The following is a 26,614-nucleotide window of genomic DNA, read 5'->3' as shown; positions in this document are numbered from 1 at the left end:
GCTGCGGGGCATGCAAGGTGCAATCCCACTTTCTCGCAGCCCCAGAGCCCTTATCTAGCACATCACTTAGGAGCCTCGGGCAGCAAGCCTGGGCTGAGCACTGCTGGGACAGCCCGAAGGGCGAGGCGACGGAGAAGCTGAAGTTGGAAGGCGGAGCGGAAACCCATTCTCTCCCCGCCCCGCACCGGAAGCACTCCCCGCCCACAACTAGCCTTGCCTTCTGCCCTGAAGAAAAATGGCGCTCGGCCCTGGCTGCACTTCCGGCCGCGGAGCCAAACAAAATCAGGGAGGCCGCGAGACCGGAAGTGACCGCCCTCTTGCTATTCCTCCTCCGCCCGCCCCTCCGCCGGCGTCCCCGCCTCACCCCGGGAGGAGGATGAGGCGGCCGGAGGGCTGGGGCTGAGCGCGGTTGCCTGGTGACCAGTCGGAGCCGGGCCCGGGTGAGTGGCCGGCTGCTCGCGGCGGCCGGGCCCGTTCGCTGTGCGCGGGGTGACCTTCGTGCGGCCGGGCCCGGCGGGGGGAGGCGGGCGCGCGGCGCTCTGTGACGAGGCGGCGAGGCGGCCGGCGTGGGCCCCGGAGCCCGCGAGGCCGGACCGGGGGGCCCGGGCGGACGGCGGCGCGCGGCGCCCGGCGCGGCCCGCGGAGAGAGGCCGCCGGCCCGAGGTAGGTGTCCGGCGCGGCCCCCGCGTCCCGGGCCTCGCTCGGGGAAGGGGCGCTGGGAGCCGGCCGCGCCCGGGCCGGAGAGGCTGGGCGATCGTTCCTGGGGCGGGGGTGGGGGGGCGTTGTTTTTATTCTTTCTGCTTCGGCGTCCTTTTTTTTTTTGCCCAAGAAACTGCCAGGGCCAAGTGTATTTATTTATTTATTTTTCCTAACTCCTCTTCCTCGGCGGAGCGCTCGAGGCTTGGGAAACGCTCCAGCGTGCCGAGCCTCCTGGCTGCTGCGGGCGGTGCTGCCCCTCTTTGCTTCCCCCAGGCTCGGGTGGGGGATCCCGACATGGGGGAGACCCTCTGGGCACCGGCTGTTGGACTTGTTGCAGGACGGACGTCGCATGACATCACCCGGTGGCCTCCACGGAGTTTCGGCTTCCCCCGCTGGGGAGCAGCAGTTGCAACCCGGGGCTGGGCTCGGAGAAAGTTCACGGGGACGAAGGTCTTTCGCCCCCTCCTCGGAAAGCGATATCCAGGAGGAAATTAGGAAATAAACGCACTTTGACGTTTTTTAGACGGGGCTGGGGGCCGTCCCTTTGGCAGCTGACTCTGTTTCCCTGAGGAGTGGCCGCCTGTGGAAGCTGTCATTCGCTTGCGCACGGCTTGAGCACGAGTGAAGGTGGTTTTCCTCACTCTCGACCCTCTCCTCCTTGCCCCCTCCAGCGCAATGGCAGAATCGACGTCTCCCCTGAAGCACTTCGTGCTGGCCAAGAAGGCGATTACTTCCATCTTTGACCAGTTGCTGGAGTTCGTTACTGAAGGATCACATTTTGTTGAAGGTTGGTTCCGCACAGTTTTTCAAGTTGGGAATACAGAAAAGAGCTTTATTCTTTCACCCCAAACAGACACGTCTGTAGGACACGTTGCTATCTATTATGAGATGCCCACACAAAACCATATCTCATCTCCAAACGAGGACGATTAAAGAGTCTTAGCCAACAAATCTCATTTAATTCTCCTATCAACGCTGAAGCTGACTTTAATTTGTGTGTGTGTGTGCTTTAATTTGTGTGTGTGTATGTCTCTGTGTGTGTCTGTGTGTGTGTGTGTGTGTGTCTGTGTGTGTGAGCTGGGCCAGGCCTTACCGTGCTCAGGTGTTGAGGATCAAATCAGGGTCAGTTGTGTGTAGGCCAAATATTGTAATCTCTGTACTGTCTATCTAGCCCCTGAAGCAGATTTTAATCCTGATTTTTGAAGGTGAAACAAGTGGTATCCTAACCCCTGAACTAGTTCTCTGGCCCAGATTTTAGAGATGAAGGCACAAAAAGTAAGCAACTTGCCCCGAATCAGAGAGCTGGTAGATAAATGTCCAGGCTAAAGATCATTTAACCCACATTGACCTGTTATGTTTATGTTTCTCTTTCCTATTTTTTTTTCCCTTCTTCATTGCCTGGACTGACCCCAGGGCCTTATGCATGCTTTGCACATGCTTGTGTCCCATGTCCCCAGCTCCCTCCCTAGTTTAGGTGGACATCTCAACTTCTGTGGGAGAGAGCACTCAATGGATCGAGTGCATTCTTTGCAAGTAGGAGGTCCTGGTTTGATCTTAGGCACTGCGTTGTCCCCTGGAAGGAGAATATGACTATATTAAACCTTCATCATTTAAATCTTCACTGGTTTGGAGCTAGAACCACAATACAGCTGGTAGGGTGTTTGCCTTGCATGCAGCCAACCCAGTTTTGATCTGTGGCATTTTGTATGATCTCCTGAGCGTCACCAGATGTGATCCCTGAATCCAGAGCCAGGAGTAAGCCTGAGCTGTGTGTGCCTCACTCCATCCACCCTCCAAGCCCAAATAAAAAGATTGTGGTTTATAATTGTAGCACTATCGTCCAATTGTTCTTCGATTTGCTCGGGTGGGCACCAGTGACGTCTCCATTGTGAGACTTGTTACTGTTTTTGGCATATTAAATACGCCATGGGTAGCTTGCCGGATCTCTGAGAGGGACGGAGGAATCGAACCTGTGTTGGCCGCATGCAAGGCAAATGCTCTACCAACTGTGGTTTATAACATATTAACACATTTTATTTTGTGTTGCTGGGTATCAAACATAAGGCCTCACACATACAAGGCAGGTGTTTTGTTGCTGAATTATATTCCCAGCTCTTGGTCTGTAAAATTACATATCCAGAAATGTATAAAGTCAGGGTTTTTTTTTTTTTTTTAGAAACTTCTCCAGTAGTAATTGGAAAACATTTTGGTATTTCAATGGAATCAAGCTTTTTTCCTGTTCTTCCTAATTCTCTTTTATCAGATTTTGAGCTTGCCAGCAGGGATTTTCCCTTACTGGATTCTAACACCAAACCTGACACAATTCAGATTTTGTTGTTGAATGAGAACAAAGAGAGACAAAGGTAGTACAGAACTTTTGTTTCCAGTGTGGAAAGAATTTAGTCTGGCGTAGTGATTTTTAAATATTTTGTTCTACAAAAGTTGATGTGACGGAAAATGAAGTTTAGTATCTTCCAGAAACTTAATAAGTTGAACTTTATGCTAGAGCTTTGTAAATAACTGCTTAACTTTCTGAATTTGCTTGAAGTGGTTCCAGAACTTGAGAAAAGTATTACAAAAAAGAGACAATGCAAGTAAATTGTAATAGGGGCCAGAGTTATAGTACATGGGTAAGATGCTTGATCCCCAGCATCCCATTGGTCTGCTAAGCACCACCAGGAGTGATTCCTGAGTACAGAATCAGGAGTAAGCCCTGAGCATTGCTAGGTGTGGTCCAGAAGCAAAAACAAAAGAAAATAGGCTAACACTGAAAGAAAACCAAAGATCAGTGTAATGCTAATTAAGCCAGTCTTACCATTATTTACCAAGTTATACATATATTCCTCATGGACTTGAAAAGTATGAGGAGATAAATAAAATGTAAATCTTATTGATGAACACTGTGTTAATGTGTTTTTTGAGTGATATGTTAATCTTGAACAAAGCAAAAAGTCTGCAAATCTTAGGTTATTATCTGTTGCATAATTAATATTCATTTTACATTCCTAATGCTATTTCAACCTTGCAGGAACCTACAAGAATCCACAACTTGATCGAATAGCTACTGAAGATGATCTGTTTGAAATTCAGGGGTATAAAAACAAGCTTTCCATCATTGGTGAGGTGCTGTCTCGGAGACACATGAAAGTGGCATTTTTTGGCAGGTAATCCTTCATTATTTTTTTCTCAAGGATGGTTTCCAGGAGTCTGTCTTGCATGGTCATAGCCTCATGTCTGTTTCTGATGTTTCAACAAGTGACATTCCTCCTTGTTCTCCCCACAGCAATTTATGGTTATGTTAAATGTTCAAGCCATTAGCATAATTGTTCATTTTTAGCTCCTGGTGAGACTTCATGAGAGTCAGTCACGTTCTTCTCTTAAGGATTCACAGCTGTAACATTGACCTCTTAGTTGTAAGGTTTAGAACTATGGATAAATGAGGGGCTTAATTTGTAATTTATTATTATTTTAATCTTATGTTGATTAAGGCTTTGTCTTCAAAAGGATTCTCAGTTCCATGAATCTCTTGCCATGGGAGAGTAGCAAGCACCTTTTAATAAATTGGCTAAAGTGAAAGATTAATCTCTACCCAAGCTTTACAGTCATTTGATAACTCTATCCTTTGTGCTCAGTTAGGCACTGAGAATATAAAGACAGATGATTGGGCTCATATTTGATAGCTGCAGAATCATGTTCTGTGTACCAGCAAAGGTGTTTTTTTTACTTACTGAAGTAAAAACCTTGTAAACTTACACTATTGCCTTTCATCTTAACATTTTTGTATTTTTAATTCTCATTATTAATCTGTGTATCCCTGGCTCTTCCCCAGTCTTCTTATCTCATCCTAAATATTACTACCTCAGAAATCGAATGTGTTCTTTTAAGTTATTTTTGGTGATATTTCTAAGTTTTTGTGGTCCTGGCATTTATCGATTCTGTTTCTTAGTAATAGTACCTTGTCCTGGAAAACTACACAAGTCTCTGTTGTCTTGTTTATGTTGTTCTTGTCGGGTCTATCCCACTCGACCGCATTCTCAGAGCCTTACATGTAATTGAGTATGAGGCAGGTCCATAAGGGAAGCCTTAGCTTAGGCAGAATCGGAGTGGGAGGGAAGTGGCCTCCTTGAGAGGGCATGACTCAGTTGTCCTACTTAAGAAGAAGAAATAGTCACTGTGGATGTGCATAAGGTTCCAAAACCCAGTCCATGCAAAGAGACAGATGGAAATGGATAGAGACACTATACTTTTTTTTTTTTTTTTTTTTTGCTTTTTGGGTCCCACCTGGCAATGCACAGGGGTTACTCCTGGCTCTGCAATCAGGAATTACTCCTGGCGGTGCTCAGGGGACCATATGGGATGCTGGGATTCGAATTGGGTTGGCCGAGTGCAAGGCAGATGCCCTACCCGGTGTGCTATCGCTCCAGCCCCTGTACTTTTTTTTTGAAGAATGATAAGCAGTGTAACTTAGGACTTTAAGAAACATTGGTAAAAGAAGGCATAGAAAAATAAGGGACAGATCATTGTTGACCTAAAAATGCTAGGAAAGAGTTCAGTATTCTTTTATTTTGAAAAATAGCCATGAGAGGATCATTGTTATAAATATGATCTTGGAAATTGTGGGGAAATTAGATTGAGTGAGATAGGCAGTAGCAGGCAGTTGAAGTAATCTAGGGAAGATATTATGTTAACTTTAGCCCAGCTTCTAAACTTCAGAAAAGGGCTTGATTAAAGAAACATAAAGAATATATCGTGTTGGTCTGGTGATTGGTCTTGGACGGCCAAGGATTACATGGTTGACTAAATATTTTTCATTCATGAAAGAGGTTAAACAGCTTAGTTTTATGTAATACAGATGTTCAGCTTTGGTGCCCAATAGGTGTCAAGTTTATTTAAAAGGCAGTCGGATATGGGAGATGAAATAAAAATTGTAGGAAATTTGGAAATCATTAGTTGGTGATGGAGAGAATAGAAATTGATGAGATTATCCAGGAAGCAGAATGTCTAATGAAAAGGGTAAACAGTCATTGGGGAGGGACCTTCCATAGGCAGGTAATATGAAAATTAGGAATATGTGGAAAAAAAATTTTTTTTCCTCCATGATTTGAAAGGCTGAGCAACAAGGTGTTTCACATTTTAGGGGTTGTAACACTCAGCCTGGTAGCTTTACCAAAGTTTGATTCTACTGGTTTATGGTATACCTGAGGAATTGATGCTGATTGTGGTCACGAGTTCAAACAACTCTTGAGGATCATGCATCGAGGCTTTGTGTACTGATTCAAAGGATTGATTTTAAAGGGAGGTTATAAGTGACAATGCAGAATGTGTGATAGAAGCTATTGTTCAGGTGTTTAAGGTTCAGTGGTGTTTGTGTGTTTCTTCCCCTGGGGAGGGATTTGGGAATGATACCAAGAAGATAAAAATGAGATAATTAGATTAAAGGAACAGGGAAGCACATTCCGGAGAGATAGGACAGTTTTCACAGTGGAACAGCACTATCCTCGCTGCCCTGGCCTTAATATTCAAGTGCTAGGACTGCGTAACAGACTGAGTACATGCAGTGGCCTGCACTCAAATTTCCCGGCAGTGAATGGTCCCCTGAACCCTGTTGAAGTGATCCTTAACTACAGAGCCAGGGGAGCCTCTGATCTTCACCAGGTGTGGCCCCCCAAACCAAAACCAAACAAAACAATTTTATTATGCTCACAAATTCTGTGTATCAGTAAGTTAAATGGGGACTGGTCGAGATGTCAGGCTTTACTCCACAACATCTAGGGCCTTTCCAGGGGAGATGTGAAGGTCAGCGGTGGGTCAGTAGTTAGAATGGGAATTACTCACATGATGATATATGGACAAAAACAACTCAGTCTAGACTGTTAAGAGCACCTCTGAACACCTTTAGTTTGACCTTCTTGCTGCATGGCAGACGTGGGACAGTTGGTTGGATTTCTCACCTGGCAAGGCTCCCAGTGAGTGTGATTTAGGGAACAAGACAAGGTACTCACCTTTTATTACCTAGCTTTGGAAGTCATCTAGTGTTACTTGTCACATACATTTATCGGAGCAGTAGCAAACCAGCCTGCAGTTGAGGAGGCATTGGACATTAGACCACAGCCTGTGATGAAAGATTATAATAGATTTGGCGGCTGTGATTTGGGGCCACAAGAAGCAAGAAAGGTAATCAAGGAGAACTTTATAAAAAAAAGCTGGGATTTGTTCCGTCCATTTTTTTGAAAAGTATATTGCTGATACGAAGTCATTTTTTTCTTAAAAATATAACCTGATGTAATTTTATCATTTTGAATTCTAAATATGTTGGCCTTGAACTTAATGAAAGAATAAAGTCTTAATTGATTTTTTTCTTGTATCTGTTGGGCCTGCTCATTCTTCAGGACGAGCAGCGGGAAGAGCTCTGTCATCAATGCAATGTTGTGGGATAGAGTCCTCCCGAGCGGGATTGGCCACACCACAAACTGCTTCCTGAGTGTTGAAGGGACCGACGGAGATAAAGCCTATCTTATGACTGAAGGATCGGATGAAAAGAAGAGTGTGAAGGTATTCTTTATTGGGTTCTTTTAAAAAAACTTTGTTTGCTTTTGAGCCACACCCTGTGGTGCCTAGACTGGACCTTACTCTTGGCTTTGTGCTCAGGGGTTGCTCCTGGCGGGTTCCAGGGACAATAATTGGTGGCTGGGAATTGAACCCGAATTGGCACTTGCAAGGCAAGACCCTACTTGCTGTATCATCTTTGGGCCCACTTTAAGAAATGTTAATCAAGGTAATCTACATTGCTAGAAATGGAAGAGCCGTTCTTCTATCTAGCTTTCATGTGATCTTTTGTGTGTCTGGGTTCTGGGCCTGGTGCCTCAGGCCCTGTGCAGGGGGGGCTCCCTTCCCCCCTACCCCCCGTGTGCAGAGTATGTGCCTAGGCCGTGTGCTCTCACTGGAGCCACGGTTCTCACTAGTAAAGCCATCTCTGAGATTCGGGATTCTCTAAAGTTGCTTTGCTTCTGAACTAAATTACTGGAAAAGTACAACTTGTCTTTAAAGCACTAGTAAGAGGGATGGGGAGAGGTAGTACAGGGGTGAACACGTGATTTGATCCCTGCCCCCACATGGCCTCATCCCCCCAACATCCCCTGGTATAGTTCGAGAGTTCCCTAGGTACCAGTGTGCCGACCCTGATGGTCTTGGGCCCTGCAGTGCCTGTGCAGCACTGCACACTTGAACCCTAGCTCTGACCCGTGACCTGGTTGAGCATTGCTGTTTTCTGTGAGCACTGCTTAGGAGCCCTTGACAACCCCCATAAGAAAGAAGAGTTAGCAGTCTTTTAAAATAATATTCACAGTTAAAACATTACTTAAGTGTGCTATTGCTGTTTTAATCGTAAATCTTTAAATTAAAAGCTTTTTTTGTTTGTTTTTGGGTCACATGTGCCTGACAGTATTTGGGCTACTTGGTGTTTGGGGGTGACCCCTGGCCGTGTTCAGGGCGCCTTGCAGTGCTCTGGATGGAACTTGGGCCTCCACCTCCCCTGTGCAAAGCATGTCCTCCAGCCAGTTGAGCTTTTTTTTTTTTCTTCTTTTTTTCTTTTTGGGTCACACCCAGGGATGCACAGGGGTTTACTCCTGACTTTGCACTCAGGCATTACCCCTGGCAGTGCTCAGGGGACCATAGAACCAGGTTGGCTGCGTGTGAGGCAACCCCCTACCTGCTGTGCTATTGCTCCAGTACCCTGTTGAGCTTTTGATTTGTAAAATTTGGGCTCTCCGCTGCAAGCTGCAATCTCTTTTTGACAAATCTGTGTTTTTAGAAACATTTTATTTTCTCAGTATGTGGCCATCATATTCACTACTAAATGTTTTGTAGGTAAGAGCCAATGGCAGTTTCTTACCTGTCACAGGAGTATTTAAGGGATTCATTAAACACTAGATTCCTTCACAAAAAGAGGGGAAAAAATGGGGCCAGAGCGATAGCACGGCGGGTAGGGTGTTTGCCTTGCATGCAGCCGACCCAGGTTCGATCCCCGGCATCCCATATGGTCCCCCAAGCACTGCCAGGAGCAATTCCTGAGTGCAAAGCCAGGAGTAACCCCTGAGCATCGCTGGGTGTGACCCAAAAAGCAAAAAAAAAAAAAAAAAAAAAAAAGAGGGGAAAAAAAGGAAAAAAAAGGAAATTAATATGCAAGATGTTAACTCAGAATGAAAGCAGTGGGTGAAAGGCACTGTGTTTCTCACTATGGTAATTTTCTCTTTAGTTCTTAAGATTTCCACAAATAGAAAAGTTCACTGTTTCAGGATCCTTCCTGTTTGTTTTTGCAAAACTATAGTGAATTCATGGTCTATTTCTTTTTCTGTTAATTTGCTATTTGATCTAGATCAGGTAACTTAATCTGTTTAATACTCTTCAGTTGGAGAAATAAATGAAAATACTACTCATTTTAAACCAATGCAAATAAATTACTTATTTCCAGTAAAGGTATTAACTAAATCAGAATTCACATTGTTTGTGGTTTTAGAGTCTCAGAGTGTGCTGTGATATTTTAAGATAATCATCTGTAGACTTTAAAGTCTTGTAGAACTGGACTGACAGTACAGCAGGTATGGTGCACATGGGTGACCCAGGTTCAATCCCTAGCACCCCATATGGTTCCCTGAGCACCACCAGGAGTGATCCCTGAGCAATGCCAAGTATGATCCACAATCCCCCCGCCCCAAAGTCCATATTTACTTAATAAATGGAATACAGTGTTAATTTATTGCACCCTTGCTGTATACCAGGCATTTTTTAAAAAAAAAAAATTGTTGAATCACCGTGAGAACACTTACAAAGCTTTCAGGTTTAAGTCTCAGTCGTACAATGATCAAACACCCATCCCTTCACCAGTGCACATGTTCCACCACCAAGAGCCCCAGTATACCCCCATCCCACCCCCAACCCTGCCTTTGTGGCAGATGATTTTCACTTTACTCTCTTTACTTTGATTACATTCAATTTTCACCAGAAAACCCACTATTATTATTTGGAATGTTCCCCAACAATCAGACCTGCCAAAAAGGCATCATTAGATCATTTGTTTTCTATTGCTAATAATGAAGAGCATATAATGTCGCATGGCCACAACAGCTGTGCGGTTTTGGAATTCTGGTATTTTAGTAATTAAGTCCAGAGGTATTTCTGCCAGCAGCCGCTGCGTTCCAAGATTGGTTTGTGTGCCTCTGGGATCATGGCCGTTCAGGAGCAGAGGAGCCATCGTGGGCGGCCATGTGGGGTCTCGTCTGGGGGCGGGGAGCAGGGCCACCCCCCCTACCCATCGCTTGGCATTTTTTTTTGTTCTTGTATTAATTCAGACTTTGCCACAAATGTCAATTCTTATATTAATTCAGACTTTACCATATATTGTTATCCTTTTTATATTAATCTGTAGGTGAGGAATCAAGATTGTAGTACAAGCTTGTAATTCTAGCAAAAAGTTTATGAAAGCAGGGGCTTGAGACACAGTACAGTGGGTAAAGTGCTTGGCTTTGCATGTGGCCAACCTGGGTTCAACCCTCAGCATCCTATGTGGTCCTGTAAGCACTGTCAGGAGTGACTCCTGTGTGCAGAGGCAGGAGTAACTCTTTTTTTTTTTTTTTTTTTTTTTTTGGTTTTTGGGTCACACCTGGCGATGCACAGGGGTTACTCCTGGCTCTGCACTCAGGAATTACTCCTGGTGGTGCTCACGGGACCATATGGGATGCTGGGATTTGAACCCGGGTCGGCCGCGTGCAAGGCAAACGCCCTACCCGCTATGCTATCACTCCAGCCCCGGCAGGAGTAACTCTTAAGCATCACCAGGTTGCTCCCACCCTTCAAAAAGTTTTATGAAAGCATGCAGAAATCTCTACCTAACATTGCTATGAGTGCTGTGAGTATTCACGTCAACACTGATTCAGATGCCCAATTTGAAACATATTTTCCCTTTTAAAACAATACAAACAACAAATGAACCATAGCACTGTAGCACTGCTGTCCCATTGTTCATCGATTTGCTTGAGTTGCCACCAGTAACATCTCCATTGTGAGACTTGTTACCTTTTTTTGGCATATTGAATACACCATGAGTAATTTGCCAGGCTCTCTCATGGATGGGATACTCTGGGTAGCTTGCCAGGCTCTCCAAGAGAGGCAGAGGAATCGAACCCAGGTCGGCCATGTGCAAGGGCTAGAGTTATAGCACGCCCTACTAGCTGTGCTATAGCTCTAGCCCAAATGAACCATAGGGAAGTATAATTATCTCAACCTTGATTATAATTTTGTTTTAAATTCTTTGTGTTTCATATATTTAACTAAACCTTATGTGAAAGGTATTACCATATTTAACAAATGAATGTACATCAGAAGTCATTTTGAGAAATGTATTTTAGTTTAAATAGATGAGAATCTCAGGAGAAGGTATAAGTTTATTTTTGATATCTTTGATATCAAGTAGACGTCTTTAAAAAACTTTCAACGGATAAATTTATGGCTGGGGCTTCTTAACATTGTCATGGTCTTTGTCCTGTTGTTTTTATGCTGATTTTAATCATGACACTTATTCTATGCCTATGCCCCATATTGTTTAATTTTACACTTTGATTTTAGAAGTCTGAAAATACATAGGCAAAAAGGAAAGAAGCTATAAAATTCAGCTGTTTCTCCAGCCCAACAAAAGCCCTTTGGTATAGGGTTAAATTTGTTTTTCTCTATTCTTAAAGGTTTTTTTTAAATTATTTTTTATTATATGAGCTATTTCTAATTTTTTCCCCCTGTATACTGTTTCAGGGGTGCATAGGATTCCATTGCCAGGATTTCATTACTTTGACATTTAGAATGTTTCCAGCCCTGATTATTTTTGCAGAATGTTATATATAAACTATTTGAAGAGTGCCAGTTTTTTTCTACTGGGTAATTTTAAAATCCAATTTTCTCAAGTTTATTTTATTTCAAGTGCTACTTTTTTGTACATATTTATATTAAAAAAACATCAAGACATAATATTTAAATTTTTTAAAATTATATTGGAAGTAACGTTTTGTTTTCTTTCCTTCCCACTGCAGACAGTTAATCAGCTGGCCCATGCCCTTCATATGGACAAAGACTTGAAAGCTGGCTGTCTTGTACATGTGTTTTGGCCAAAGGCAAAATGTGCCCTCTTGAGAGATGACCTGGTTTTAGTAGACAGGTAAAAGTTACATATGAATTGCATTTTCTTTTCATTAAGATTTACATAGTATTTGTATTAGCATACAGTATTTAAAATTTTTAATTGTTCATTTGCTGCTTTGTATTCACTTGCTAGATTGTTAAGCAACAGATAAGGTTTTGTTTGTTTGTTTTAATGGTTATGTAAAAGCTTATCAACTTAATTCTATTATAAGAAATTTGACGCAGAGTTGCCAGATAGCTCAAGTAGTAGAACATATGCCTGCCATGTGTGAGGCCCCGAGCACTGCTGGGTGTATAAAACACACCCATAGCTTTGAAGGACAGCCAATTTTTTGGTTGGTTTCTTTAGATTGATGTTGAAGAGTTTACTGAATGCTTTCAGAATTCTTTTTGGACTCCTCTGATTAATGTCTGTTTATTATGTATTTAGATAATATGTTACTACGCCAATGTTTAGTAAACTTTAGTAAACCATAAGGCCTATCTTTTAAGTGATGTCATTGTCCCTGTAAAAGTACTTACTGATTTTGGGAAGCCACACCCCACAGAATTAAGGGGCTGCTACTGGTTCATTATTCTGTGAACGTGCCATGCTAAGAATCACACCTAAGCCTTCAGCATGCAAAGTATGTGTTCAGTCTGTTGAACTGTTTCTCCTGGCCTCCTTTCCCCACCAAAAGAAATGTTTTTGTTTTATTGTTTCTCCTGCCCTTCCCTTTGTTTCCACTGTTACGGCCATGGAAAAGTGCCCTTGCACTTGTTTGCCATGCTTGAAAACCAGGGGTCACACAGGTCGGCTGTCACACTTGTACACACTTGACACTTTGGTATTTCTTTAATAGCATTTTAATATTTTTTTCCCTGTTAGTCCAGGAACAGATGTCACTACAGAACTGGATAGCTGGATTGACAAGTTTTGCTTAGATGCTGATGTCTTTGTTTTGGTTGCAAACTCGGAATCCACATTAATGAACACGGTAAGATTTTGTCCTGTTACTGTGTGTGGTAGCAAATGAAATAATGTCCATTTCAATATGTAAACTGAGAGGAATCAAATCATAGATTAGAAAGAACCTCTGGTATCAAGGGTGAATTGAAGTGGCATGTTTTTCCATTGGCCTCAAGCCAGTTTTTTTTTTTTTTTGAAGTAAACAGATTTTATTTAGAGGGTTTTTTGAGCGAAGGAGGAAGGGATAAGTGGAAGAGAGAATAGTAAGAGTAATGCGCTCAAGAGAGAACGTGGGCTTCTCCAAGGGTGGCGAGAGCTCTACACACATCCTAGCTCTAGATACGAAAGCATACACATCTCAAGAAGGGAGATGCGGGCAACACATATGCTCAGGTGACACATGTGCTCGGCCACATGGGCGCAAACAGCACATGGGCTCAGGCAGCATATGCGCCTGGCCTCAAGCCAAGTTTGATTTTTAGAAATAAATAGGTGGGTTTGTTTGTTTTGGTTTGGGACCACTCCCACCATGTGCCAGATCAGCTCTGCCCAAGGCAGGTACCTTACCTGCTTGATGTACTATTTCTCAAGCCTGTAAAATAGGTTTTAATGGCTTTAGGTTTCAGTGAGTCTTTGTGTCTCAAGGTATATAGTAATATGGGTGGTGTTGATATTCTTTGTTTTGTTTTTAGGAATGGGCACATGAGATATTTGGATAGTGACTGAAATTTCTCCCTCCCATTACTCCCTCCCTCTGTTTTTGGGCCACACCAGGTGGTGCTCAGAGCTTACTCTTGGTTTTGCACCCAGGGATAAATCCTGACGGGTCTCGGGACCATTTGGGGGTTGGGGATTGAACACGTATTGGCCATGTTCTACCTATTGTACTACCACTTCGGCCCCCAATTTTTTAAGTTTAATATTCCCACTTCACTCTCCTTTGTTAGGAATGGCTTTTATTTTTGAGTTTTTCCACCTTTTCTAACTTCATGTATGCTCTCAGTTATAGTTGCCTGTGTATACTCTCAAGTTCGCAGCCTTTTTTAAAAATTCAGACTACTAAAGTTAGACTTAATCCCAAATAAGCTTTAATTTAGAGTTAAAATCATATTCAGAACTATAATACTATGTATTTTTTTTTATTTTCATCCACACTGGCAGTGCTTGGGCTTACTCCTGGCTCTGTGCTCTTAGGTCACTCTTGGTGGCCTAAGACTATGGCTTGGGGACCATATGTGATGCTGGGGATTGAACCTGGGTCAGCCACGTGCATGGCCTGCTATACTATCCCTCTAGTCCTATTTTTATTTATTTTTATCTTTAAAAAGTTTTTATACCATATAAAATTTAGTAGAAATAATGTGTTATCAAGATTCTTATCACAATTTGCACTTCCTTGTTGGTTTATAAAAAGACATACTTTGTATAAACAACTCAGTATTCAGTAATAGGTTATTAAGTTTAGTCCATGATTTAAAGATTAATGAAGTATGCTCATTTAGTTGCGCTGTTTGCCAAATAATCGTAACAATAATAAAATCACTACAACATTCAAATTTTATATAAAAATGTATCTTATATTTTATTTACATTATACATTACATTTATACTTTATTTGTTTACTACCCATCACCAGTCTTATATTTTTAAAAGTTATTACTCATCAAACTCCTAAATGGCAGAGCATGGCATGAACTTACATTACTAGTAAGACTTATACTCTGTCACTGTTATTATTTTGTGTGTTCCAGTCTAGGCAGGGTGCTTAACACAACACTGACAGTTGTTTTTATAGCTTATATTATAAGAGACAGGTAAATGTTTAAAATTTGTGTTAGAATAATTCCATTACATAGGCATTGGAAAAAAGTAAAACTTCTGATATACAGCAGTTGCAGAAGGATCTTCGCTTTTGCTATCTTTGAGAGGTTTAATGCTCATAGAGTGTATTAGAATCCCTTAATAGTTGTGCTGGTCTCTGTAATATAAGTGGTTAAAATTTTTAGATTAAAATAAAGTTTTATTTTAAAAAGTATAAATATATGGTAAACTTTAACATACTGAGGGTTATTTAACTTTTTTCCCCACCCCCAGGAGAAACAGTTTTTTCACAAGGTAAATGAGCGACTTTCTAAACCTAATATTTTTATTCTGAATAATCGTTGGGATGCCTCTGCATCGGAGCCAGAGTATATGGAAGATGTAAGTGATTTTTTTTCTTAAAGTTTTAAGATATAGCCATGTACATTGCTATTGAAGGAAATGGCATATATCATAGAAGTCATAGTATATGTTCTCTAGTTTAGGAAAAAATAAGAGAAAATGGGTATCTGATGAGACTACAGTGTAAAGCATTATTGAAAGAAAATTGTGTTATAAAAATACTATCTAAATATTGTAGATGTAAAAACTTTAAAACTATTGTAACTTGAACAGTTTTGTAAGGGTCTATCATGATGATTCAATTAAAAAATAATAAAACTATTATAACATTAGGAAAGTGTACAAATCATAACTCCTAGTGCCCTGGATTAATATCACTTTGTTCAACTATATATTGTGGAATAATACACTATCTAGTTTTGGATAAGGCTTTTTAAATTTTTTAATTATTATTATTTTAAGTTGTAACGATTTATTTTTATATTTTTTATTTATTTTTTTGCTTTTTGGGTCACACCCTGCCATATTCAAGGGTTGCTCCTTACTCTGTATTCAGGAATTACTCCTGGCGGTGCTTGGGGGGGACCACATGGGATGCAGGGGATCAAAGCTGGGTCGCCGTGTGAACTCAGGTCTGCCGCATGAAAGGCAGATGCCCTCCCCATTGTGCTATTGCTCCGGCCCAAGGCTTCTTTTTAAAAAAAAATATTAAAAAAAATTTTTTTTGTAGTCAGGGACATACTTAACAGTGCTGGGGACTGAACTTAGGTGAATAGTATGCAGGGCAGGCACCCTACCCCCTATAATCTCTTCAGTCCCTGAATAAGGCTTCTTGAACGCATCTTTACATTTGTAATATGCATTTGTGTTATTGGCCAAAAGTTAAAGTACATTCTCATTGGTTTTTTTTGGGGGGTTGGTTATTGATTTTGAGTCACATCCAGTATGGGGTGCCTGGGATTGAACCTGGGTCAACTGGGTGCAAGAGAAATTCCCTACCAGTTTTGGCTCTGTGTGTTTTTGGGGAACCATATGGACCTGGCAGTTCTGGCGACAGGAGACCATGCGGTGTCACAGATTGAACACAGGTCTCTTGCAAGGAGAGCAGATGCTCCAACCCTTTGTGCCATCTCCCTCACCTCATTAGTTTTTTTAGATATAGTCTCTCATTGTGCTTTACATTATGAATAAAGATGATTCATTGATTTTTTTTTTTTCAGAGTGGGCACTTTGGTATTTTTTCCTATAACTAGCTTTTCTTATTAGTACTATGACATTCTTGTCTCTTTTTGGTACATATAGGTAGGTGTTTTGGGGCAGATACCAGTGGTTCGATTGAGAGATAATTTGGACCATTCTTTTTTTATATATATATATAAAGTTATTCACTATAATTTCATTACAGTCAGTATTTCAACACCAGTCCACCACCATTATTTCAAATTTTCACACCACCACCCAAGCCTGCCTCAAAGACAGATGCTAAGTAATTTATTTTGTATTGTGTGCTATGAATAATCCACTAAAAGTTATCCAGAAAGGTTTCCTTAAACTGGAAGTACAGGAGATAGTAGGAGTGTGCCCATTCCCATCTCTATTTGAGCCTGGAGGTTTCAGTCACAAATGCCATGTAACCTGGGTTTTTCATCAGATTCGTTCTCATGAAAGAGGGGCTTGCCATGAGCCATGGAGATCACCGTTTAGCATGGCAATGATTGGGTTCTGGAGTTTGTGGCTGCCTGGGTTCTGTTGAGGCAGGCGGAGGGACTCACCCACCTCCCTCCGAGGTCCCCCAGATGAAGTCAGCCTGGTGTGGGGACAGATCGTACAGGGGACGCTCCTAGTGGTCTTGGCAAAGGTGGGAGCAGTGCTGTGGCTTGGGCCAGGGTCTTGTTACCTGAGCCTGGCCCTGGGTCGGGGCGTTTTTGCCTAGGGATACAGTTATATATTGCACAGAACAGCCATCTCCACTCCCACCTTCCCCAGCCTCAAAGATTCCTCAGAACCTTAAGTTTCAATGCATAGAAATCAGTAATTCACAGGTTTAGCTTTTGGCATAGAGTGGATGGATTGCAGCTTAAGAAGCTGCTGTTGAGTTTATATTTTTCCATGTTCAAATCTTGTACGTGCTTTCCTAAGTTTTGGCCTAAAGTGTCATTTGCACTTATATTAATGTGACTGGATTTTCCATTTCAGAGTCCCTACGTTCATTATTATTATCAAGAAATACGACTGATTCTTTTCTGTTGATCTTGTAACCTCCTGCTTCACTGATTTGTTATTGGCTCACTAGTTCCTTGGAATTTTATATAGTCGTTAGTCATTTCTTTGTGTTATTTGTGAATAAGAACAGTTTTATTTAAAATAACTGAAGAAAAACAAGTGGGAAGGATCATTCTTCTCAGTATTTTTAAGGCTTTAGATATAACTACAATGAAATAGTATGGCATGGAGGGAGCGACAGGCAGATACATGAAAGGGAGAAAGCAAAGAACTAAAATGATATGCAACTCTTGGGAATTTTTTTTTCAAGTCTCCAATGGCATCACTTAGCTCTTTTTTTTATATAATTTATTTATTTTTAATTAGTGAATCACTGTGAGGGTACAGTTACAGATTTATACATTTTTGTGCTCGTGTTTCCCCCAGACAAAGCCACTACTATGTGTGGCCCACATCCTTTCCCTCCAATGCCAAACTCTGATAGAGTCTGATACTTGCCAACAGAAAATTATCTTTTTCTCATTGTAGGTGGGCCTCCACAGCTCTGCCTAGGCCACAGAGACCACTCTTGTTAATATTCTAGACTCAGTATGGGTCTGATGGCTTGGTGCTTGGGTCTTTGCGGGGACTGTGCGGGCACATTGGCAATGCTCGGGGGTTATTCCTGTCTCACACTCAAGAATTATTCCTGGCAGTGCCTGAGGGTTGAGGGATAATATGGGATGCTGGGGAGCAAATCCAGGTTGGCCACATGCAAGGCAGACATCCTACCTGCTGTACTATGGCTCTGGCCCCACTCTGTCTCTAAAATTATTGTTATCTTCCCTTGGCAGTGTCTGTGGGGGGAATCTATGGGCCACAATCATCTGGATTTCTCAATCAATTGGGAATATAAATTAGCACAAGTACTATAGAAAACAGGCTGTGTGCACTAAAACAGCCCTTTTAAAATTGGCAAAGTTTTATTCTTTACGTAAACTTTTTACTTTGAGGGGCTTGAGTGATAGCACAGTGGTTAGGGCGTTTGCCTTGCACACGGCCTACCCGGGTTTGATCCCCAGCATCCCATATGGTCCCCTGAGCACTGCCAGGGGTTAAATCCTGGGTGCAGAGCTAGGAGTGACCCCTGTGCATCACCGGGTGTGACCTAAAAAGCAAAAAACAAAAACAAAAAACAAAACAAAACAAAAAAACCTTTTTACTTTGAGACGATTACTGATTTACAGGCAACTATAAAACAATAGGGGTTCTATGTACCCTAGACTCCATTCCATTTTTCCACTTTCCTCAATCGTAACATTTCCAAAAAAAAAAAAACAAAACAAAAAACCTGCTTTCTACACAAGTGTCTCTGACACTCTTAAAGCATTTTAAAAGATGAAAGTGTTAGCTAGCTCAGGACTCATTTCTCCACTCAGGAAGAATTAATCCCTCCAGCATGTTTATGAAACATCTGTCCTTTCTCCTCTCAATCAGCTTTAAGAAAAAAAAATTCCCTACCCTGCCATAGTGGCAGTGTGGGGTGGGGGGGAGACAGGACTGGGGAGGGTGGGAGGGATGCTGGGTTTACTGGTGGTAGAGAATGGGCACTGATGAAGGGATGGGTTCTCGAACTTTATATGTGCTTAAGGTTTATTTCTGACTGTGTGCTTGGAAGTCCATCCAGATCCTAGTCATGCCAGGAATTGAAATGGGGCTGTCTTCATTCAAGGCAAGCAAGCCCCTGTGCTCTCTGTCTGGTCCCTTACTAGACTGTGTTCTCCAGGCAGAGCTGAGAACCAAAGTCAGGGCCTTCTACAGGCCAGGCATGTGCTCTGCCACTGAGCTATTGCCCCAGCCCTTAGAATTAATTCTACCAAGTAATATCACTATGAAAGGAGTTCAGTGCAGGACTGTAGAGGTTGGTTATAATTACACTTATTAAAAATATATTAATAGTACAGTAGGACAGGCACTTTCCTTGCAAGCCCCTGATCTGGGTTCAATCCTGGCACCCCATATGGTCCCCCGCCCCGAGCTCACCAGGAGTGAGTCCTGAGCACAGCCGGGTGTGGCCCCAAAACAAAACAAAAAAATTGTATTAATACCTGTCTTTTTTCTTAGGTACGTAGACAGCACATGGAAAGATGCCTGCATTTCCTGGTAGAGGAGCTCAAAGTTGTGGATCCTTTAGAAGCTCGGAATCGGATCTTCTTTGTTTCGGCAAAGGAAGTTCTCAGTGCTAGAAAGCAAAAAGCACAGGGCATGCCAGAAGGTGGTACGTATTTGTTTCTGATTTTGAAATGCAAGTGCAGGTTATAGAAACAACTTGTTGTAAATCTTTGCTTGCTATATACCAGCTTTAATGATTTTCACCTAAATATTAACAGGTGGGGCGCTTGCTGAAGGATTTCAGGCACGATTACAGGAGTTTCAGAATTTTGAACAAATCTTTGAGGTAGGAGTTTTGCAAATGGATTGGGTAATAGAAAACTGGAGATCGATGGCAGTCTTAAGTTTGTTAGTAATCCTTGTCGTTATTTAGTGTAGTCACTGGTACAAGTGAAACAAGGAAAATTTGAAGAATTCCCTGCAAAGTGGAAGAGCCATAAGAAAAGATTGTAATTTCTTCCACATTCTTTTCCCTTGTTTTTATGTGAGAAACTAAGTTCTAATGTTGCTTATATTGTGTAATGAATTAAATTTTTTTATATTCAGTAAATTGAACTGTTAAATATAATGAAAAATGAATGAAAAACAGCAGTATTAAAGCAGAATTTTGTACTATCTTATTTATTGAAATATATAACATTTCATAACATGTCATTTGACTAAAGTTTGTGATTCAGAGCTACAGAGTTACTCGTGATTGGGCTTCAGGGGTGTACCATGTACCAACACCAATCTCTTGCCCGGTGTCCACTTCCATCCCCAGATGTCCCCAATTTTCCTCCCACTCCCAACCTGCCTCTTTGGCCAGCATTTTTTTCTTCCTTTTTTTTCCTCTTAGGCACTGTGTTTACAATACTGCTGCTGATAGGGTATTATACTATCATTTTCCTTCCTTTTAGCACCCAGTTCTCATCTGGAGTGACCACTTCCCTCTATCATATACTCTTTGTACTGTTAGCAGTTACTTCATCTGCGGGACAGGGGTGGGGGAATGATCTGTTAACTGTTTTCATTGATGTGTTTCTCGTCTTTATTAACCTGTTTTCTTTTTTCCTTTTTTTGTGTGTATGTATGTGGATATTTGTCACGGATTTCTTCTGCCAAGTCTTACACTGTTCCATTTATCCCTTTTTCATATTTATTGCTGGTGTGACTTTGCTTACTTAAAACATCTTGAAGAGGTGGGAATGAGAAGATTAAGAGTTGTACTCTTGTGCCAAAGAGATGGCCAAAGGCTGGAGCACAGGATTTGTATGCTGGGTTTGATGGCCGGACCACCTGGCCTCCTGAGCACCTTCAGTCTGACCCAGAGCTTCCAGGTGCTCCTGCTTCCAGGAGTAGCCCCTGACTGTAGCTGAGTGTGCCCACCCAAATCACCCAGACAGCAAACAACAAGATCGTACTCTCCAGCTCTAGTTGCAAACAGAACTGATAAAGTGAATTCTAGGAGACACTTTAATATTCTTCAGTTTTAGACCAGCTAAGATAAAAATAGAATCAATGTAGTATTTGACTAAGTCCAGTGTTACAGAATTGGAGTTTTTAGCTGGTGTGATACCTGCTGCTTAACCTGCTCCATGGGCTGGGCATGTTGGCTGTGCTTTGGGCGGAGTGACTGGGCTTAGAGAATTTCAGACTGCTGACTTACTCCAGACACTGATCAGTGGGGCGAGGATTGGCCGTGCGTGTGTGTGAGAGAGTGAGAGTGAGAGAGAGAGAGAGAGAGAGAGAGAGAGAGAGAGAGAGGAGAGAGAGAGAGAGAGAGAGAGAGAGAGAGAGAGAGAGAGAGAGAGAGAGAGAGAGAGAGAGAGAGGGAGGGAGGGAGGGAGAGAGAGAGAGAGAGAGGGAGGGAGGGAGGGAGGGAGGGAGGGAGGGAGGGAGGGAGGGAGGGAGGGAGGGAGGGAGGGAGGGAGAGAGAGAGAGAGAGAGAGAGAGAGATGCTAGGTATAAAGCAGACTGGAACTGTTTGAGTGTTTTTAGAATCTTGACAGTTCACTTTCTGATTATAAAATTTCAAAATTATCTATGGAAAAATATTATAAGCAAGAGCTTAGTTTTGGGTTCACATGGCTGTGCTCAGGACTTACTTCTGGCTCTGCGCTCAGGAATCATTCCTGGTGGCTCGGGATCATACGGAATGCCAGGATCCAACCAGTTAGGCAAGTACCCTACCCACTGTACTATGGATCCAGCTCCTGTGAGCAAGAGTTTTGGCATAAATTGTGGAGAATGTCAGGCTCAGGTTTTGAAGTTTTTGTCTAATTAGAAGTGACAGATGTAAAAAGAGAATCCATTAGAAATTATTTGCATTTGCATAAAGAAATAGCAAGATGGACAAAATTTGGATGGGTAAAATAAAGCATTTTTTTGGTGGTCACATTGGCAGTGCTGTATTTCAAAGTTGAGTATTTTATCGAACTTTTTGGTAATTTATAATAATTCCCTATAAATTGAAGTATTTCTGAGAATCTGTAGTGGGATAAATTTTTTTTTCTTTTGCTTTTTGGGTCACATCTGGCGATGCACAGGGACCACTCCTGGCTCTGCACTCAGGAAGTACCCCTGACAGTGCTCAAGGTGCTCAAGGGACCGTAGGGGATGCTGGGAATCGAACCCGAGTCGGCCTTGTGCAAGGCAAATGTCCTACCTGCTGTGTTATCGCTCCAGCCCAGGATAAAAAGGATAAAATTCTCTTTCTGTCTGTCTGCCTCTCTCTCTGTCTCTGTCTCTGTCTCTCTCTCTCTCTCTCTCCCTCTCAAGCGAAGTAGATTATATTGAAACTTGCTTAGATGTGAGGGAAAAGAAAGAGAGGATATAATTGTTCAAGACCAGCATAGGCTTCTTCAGCGTGGAAAAAGCAAGCAGAGACAAAGAGACAGGGAAGCCAGATCTATGTTCAGGGGAGAACATGGACTTGAAGAGCAAGTTTGAAATGGCCCTTGGGAGGAGTGTTTTGTGTTTTAGTAGGAGCCTTCTTAGCCCGGGGGCCATTAGGACCACACAGTGGTGTAGGGAGCCTTGAGCGTGCCCACTACTCTCAGAGCCTTACTCCAGGCATTACATTTGGACAGGGGCCCCTTCCACGCGGTGCTTGGGAGGCCTCAGGGTCTGCCTAGCTGCCTGCCTGCCGTGACTCTTGGCCATGTGGTTCAATGTGAGGACACGAGGATGCAGTGCTACTCAGGCCCTCACATTCCAGGGATTACCTGGCCTACCACGTGGTGCTGGAGGCCTCCAGGGTTGTACCCTAACAGTGCTCTAAGTGACCACTGGGGACCACTCTAAATCTGGGTACGGCTGGAATCAGCTGCATGCAAGACATGTGTCTTTACCCCTGTCCTATCACTCTTTCTTTCTCCAGGCCGGCATGTTAAACTTTTAAAAACCTTAATTGGATTTGCCCATGATTTAACTATTTTGCTTTATCCTTCAAAAACTAGTCCTTGGGTAAGAGGAATTATGTTCTTTAAGAAATAATTTAGGGGAGGGGCTGAAGCAGTACTACAGTGAGTAGGGCATCTGCCTTGCACGTGGCCAGCCCAGGTTCAATTCCCAGCATCCCATATGGTCCCCCAGCACCGCTAGGAGTAATTCTGAGTGTGACCCAAGAAGAAGAAAAAAAAAGAAATAATTTAGGGGAGTAGGGAGATGCCCAGAAATACTCTGGGAGTGGGTTTCTTCCCATTCAATCTAGTAGTTGTTAAAATTCAAGTGCTTTGATTCTCTTCATCTAATTTTTGGTTATCTATTGGTTTCTTTGCTTTATGATTGCATAATTGTGTATTGTGACTTTAATACACATTTCTTTGACTTTAGAATTTACTTATTTTTCAGTCTTTACAGTCTTTATTTTATTTTTTTATTTTTTTAATTAATAGTTTATTTTTAATTAGTGAGTCAATGTGAGGGTACAGTTACAGATTCATACATTTTTGTGCTCATGTTTCTCTCTTACAAAGTTTGATAACCCATCCCTTCACCAGTGCCCATTCTCCACCACCAGTAAACCCAACATCCCTCCCCCCCTCCCCAGTCCCATCTCCCCCCACCCCACACTGCCACTATGGCAGGGTATTCCCTTTTCTTTACAGTCTTTAAACTCTTAAAAATCCTTGTAGTTTTTACTGCGAAGAGTTTATTTCTGCCAAACATTCCAGTCATTGCCATGACTTTATTGGGGTTTATTAACTTTCAAATACGGCTTAAGTTTTTATTAACATCTAGTAAAATCAAGTTAAACCGGTTTTGGAAATTTAGTCAAGTAAAATCATTTAAGAAAATTAATGTTAATTTGTCCATTAGTATTTTTAACAATTATTTTCATCTTGCATTTGGACAAGATGTTTATCCTAAAGGCAGTTTAGTTTTCTTTGCCCACATGTTCGGTCATTGTTTATTTTTTATGGAAGGAAGGTGCTCCCTGTGTGCTCAAGAACCTGGGGGTCACTCCTGTTGTACGTGGTGGGATTGTATGGGCCTAATGGTCTCCACAGTGCTTCTGAGCTGTGGAACCTTGGGGCCACCACGATCCCACCCGCAGCAGTGGGAAGCAGGGGGTCCAGTTGGACCCCAGGCATGCAAGGCAGGCACTCCACCTCTCCTGGTCCGTTATTCTTCTGTTTGCTTGTCTGGGGAGCATGCCCACTGGTTGTTCAGCAGCAGTCCTGGTCTGAGGCTCAGGAGTCACTCGTGGTGCTTGTGGACACTGGCCGCTCACTTTCTAAGCATGTGCTCCAGGCGTGGCGCTTCCTTCCCAGCTCCTGTCCTCTTAATAGTTGGCTTGTATGGTCAGAAAGAAGGAACATCAAATAACATTTCTCCAGTCACAGTGAATTTGTTGTAAATGATATTCGTGGGTCACATGGAAAAATTTGAAAATTTGAGTAACTGTGTTAGCTTAATAGATAAATGCTTTGAATACAATAATTGTGGTTGCTTAGGAAAATGTTTCTGTTCTTAGGAGACAGTTACACACACACACACACACACACACGTTTTTTGGTCATATCCATAAGGGTTTTGGGACCATACCCATCTTGGTTTGGGGATGAAAGGGGTTGCTCCTGGCATTGCTCAGTGGGGTATTGGTTTGGGGCATGAACCCTGGACTCCTGTGTGCCAGGCATATGCTTTGGTTCTTGGAGCTGTTTCCCTACCAAACAGATATTTTTGTATTTTGTGTAATAAGGTTGTAGTGGCTGCAGCAAATTGTCAAAGTGTTCAGCAAGAGAAAAATGTTTGTATTTGACTATTCATTGTAGCCAGCACAACACCAAATATATATAATCTGAAGAAAGGTAAACAGGCTGGATGAAATCATTTGGTATATTTGCATGGAAGAAGCCCTTTAGTGTATATTCATTAGTGAATTTTTAGTGTTAAATATTTCACAACAATAAGTTGAGAATGGAGAGTAGCATGTTAGTGTGTGTTTGAGGGCTGTTGTCAAGAGGATTATTTAATTGCTCCAAATATTAACACTTAAAATGTGTAAGTATGTGTAATTAATTAGCAGCTGACATTTAGGTGTTATTAGAAAGTTGTCTTAATTGAGTTGGGAGTATTATTTTGGTTCTAAAGCTTTACTGGTTTTAATATAGTAATATAATTACTCTTAATTAACAAGATGAAGTTCAAATTAGTTAGCATTTTAAATTTCTTGGAAAATTAGTGTTCTGGGTAAAATAAATCTGGGATTTGCTGCACATTAGATGTTCCCTGTAGAGATTTGTAAGCAAATTACTCTATTAGAACTCTGAGATGAAGTAAAGAAACTTTCTTTAAATCAGCATTTCCCAAGGGATGGAGAGGTAGTACAGTGGGCAGGGTGTTTGCCTTGCATGCTGCTGACCCATGTTCAATCCGCAGGACCCCTTATGGTTCCTGAGCATGGCCAGGAGTGATCCCTGAGCACAGAGCAAGGAGGAAACCCTATACATAGCCAGGCGTGCTTCCCCGCTGCCTACCCCAATTGGCATTTCCCATACTCAGTCGTCTGGTTCTTTTTGGTGTGTATGTGTGTGTGTGTGTGTGTGTGTTCGTGTGTGTGTTCTCGAGTGCATGCATGCATGCATGCGTGCAGGGTATCTTCATATTCTTTTGATTGGCAGGAGCATCAATATGGCATACTGATTAGCAGACTATTCTTTGCCTTGCTCTTTTGTGTATTTTTAAATTAAGAAATAACTTTTGTTGCTTACTAACTTCTGGATGATCTTTTCTGCCCTGTCTAGCTCTAATACTGTGCTGTTATTTACAAATTTTGGGTCATCATTGCTGATACCTAGATCTGCTTCATCGAGGAACATAGACTTTTATTTTTATTATTATTATTATTATTTGTGATGCTTGGGATTAGACTGTGGGCAGATGGTCTACCACATCCGTTGCCCCAGATTTTCATTTTGTTTTGTTTTGTTTTGTTTTGTTTTGTTTTGTTATGGTGGGGATCAATCCCAGGACCACATACCTGGAAGCCCCTTAGACTTTCTGTTAACCTTTTTTTCTGTTTTAGATATTTTTATGCTTTTATTATAGCCTTGTGGAAGTTAATTAGGCAAGTGTATGAGGAAGTTTTGAAATTAACATCAAGTTTATAATAAAGTAACATTAGTGCCACAGCTATATTATGGGTAAGGTATTTGCCTTGAATGCGGCCAACTTGGCATTGATAACTGGCATCCCCATATAGTCACCCGAGCCTGCCAGGAGTAAGCCTTGAGCACTGCCGGGTATAGCCCCAAAACAAAACCAAAAAGAATTAAAGTTCAACAATTTGTTGTGGTTGTTAAAAATTAAGTTAGTACTTGATAGTCTAATGATGTATAGCTATTAATTTCTAGTGTATATGGAATTGGAATACAGTAGCTTTCTACACTGATTTCAGAATTAGAATCGTGATAGTAGATTGATATATAAATTGAGCTTAATTCATGAGCAGCAGTGAGGCCATACAGTAAACTCTGAGTTAAAACTTAAAATTAACTGAATTAACCTCACGTGCCCTCTAGCTGAAGAAATGTATCTGCTTTGCTTTCTATATATCAAGTGAAATACAGAGGTGGACAGCTAAAGTGGCAAAAGATAACAATTTTAGTGAAATAATTTCAGAGATGTGAGGGCTAAGCTTAAGTTATAAAGAAAAAATAGAAGATAGGGTGAATGTGTAGCTACTAGTGACTTAAGAATGACCACAAAATAGTACTAGAATATTAAATGATTACTCTTTAAAACTTGAAAGGTACA

General features: G+C 41.9%; 1 protein-coding gene across 2 annotated transcripts in view; it reads left to right on the top strand.

Annotated features, from left to right (window-relative positions):
- The first annotated feature begins 315 nt into the window (after nucleotides 1-315).
- The window catches only part of MFN1 (mitofusin 1), a 45,046-nt gene continuing 18,747 nt past the window's right edge, over nucleotides 316-26,614 (top strand). Inside the window, exons 1-9 of one of the 2 annotated variants that reach the window (XM_055129425.1) lie at nucleotides 316-440; nucleotides 1,371-1,486; nucleotides 3,728-3,863; nucleotides 7,089-7,251; nucleotides 11,775-11,899; nucleotides 12,752-12,860; nucleotides 14,927-15,034; nucleotides 19,322-19,475; nucleotides 19,588-19,655. In XM_055129425.1, coding sequence (XP_054985400.1) covers nucleotides 1,375-1,486; nucleotides 3,728-3,863; nucleotides 7,089-7,251; nucleotides 11,775-11,899; nucleotides 12,752-12,860; nucleotides 14,927-15,034; nucleotides 19,322-19,475; nucleotides 19,588-19,655 — 975 coding nt within the window. In that variant the 5' untranslated portion in view covers nucleotides 316-440; nucleotides 1,371-1,374. The other variant, XM_055129426.1, reaches the window with a different exon arrangement.

The sequence above is a fragment of the Sorex araneus genome, chromosome 2 (assembly GCF_027595985.1).
Source record: "Sorex araneus isolate mSorAra2 chromosome 2, mSorAra2.pri, whole genome shotgun sequence".
NCBI lineage: Eukaryota > Metazoa > Chordata > Mammalia > Eulipotyphla > Soricidae > Sorex > Sorex araneus.
This window is presented reverse-complemented; position numbering and strand designations above follow the sequence as displayed.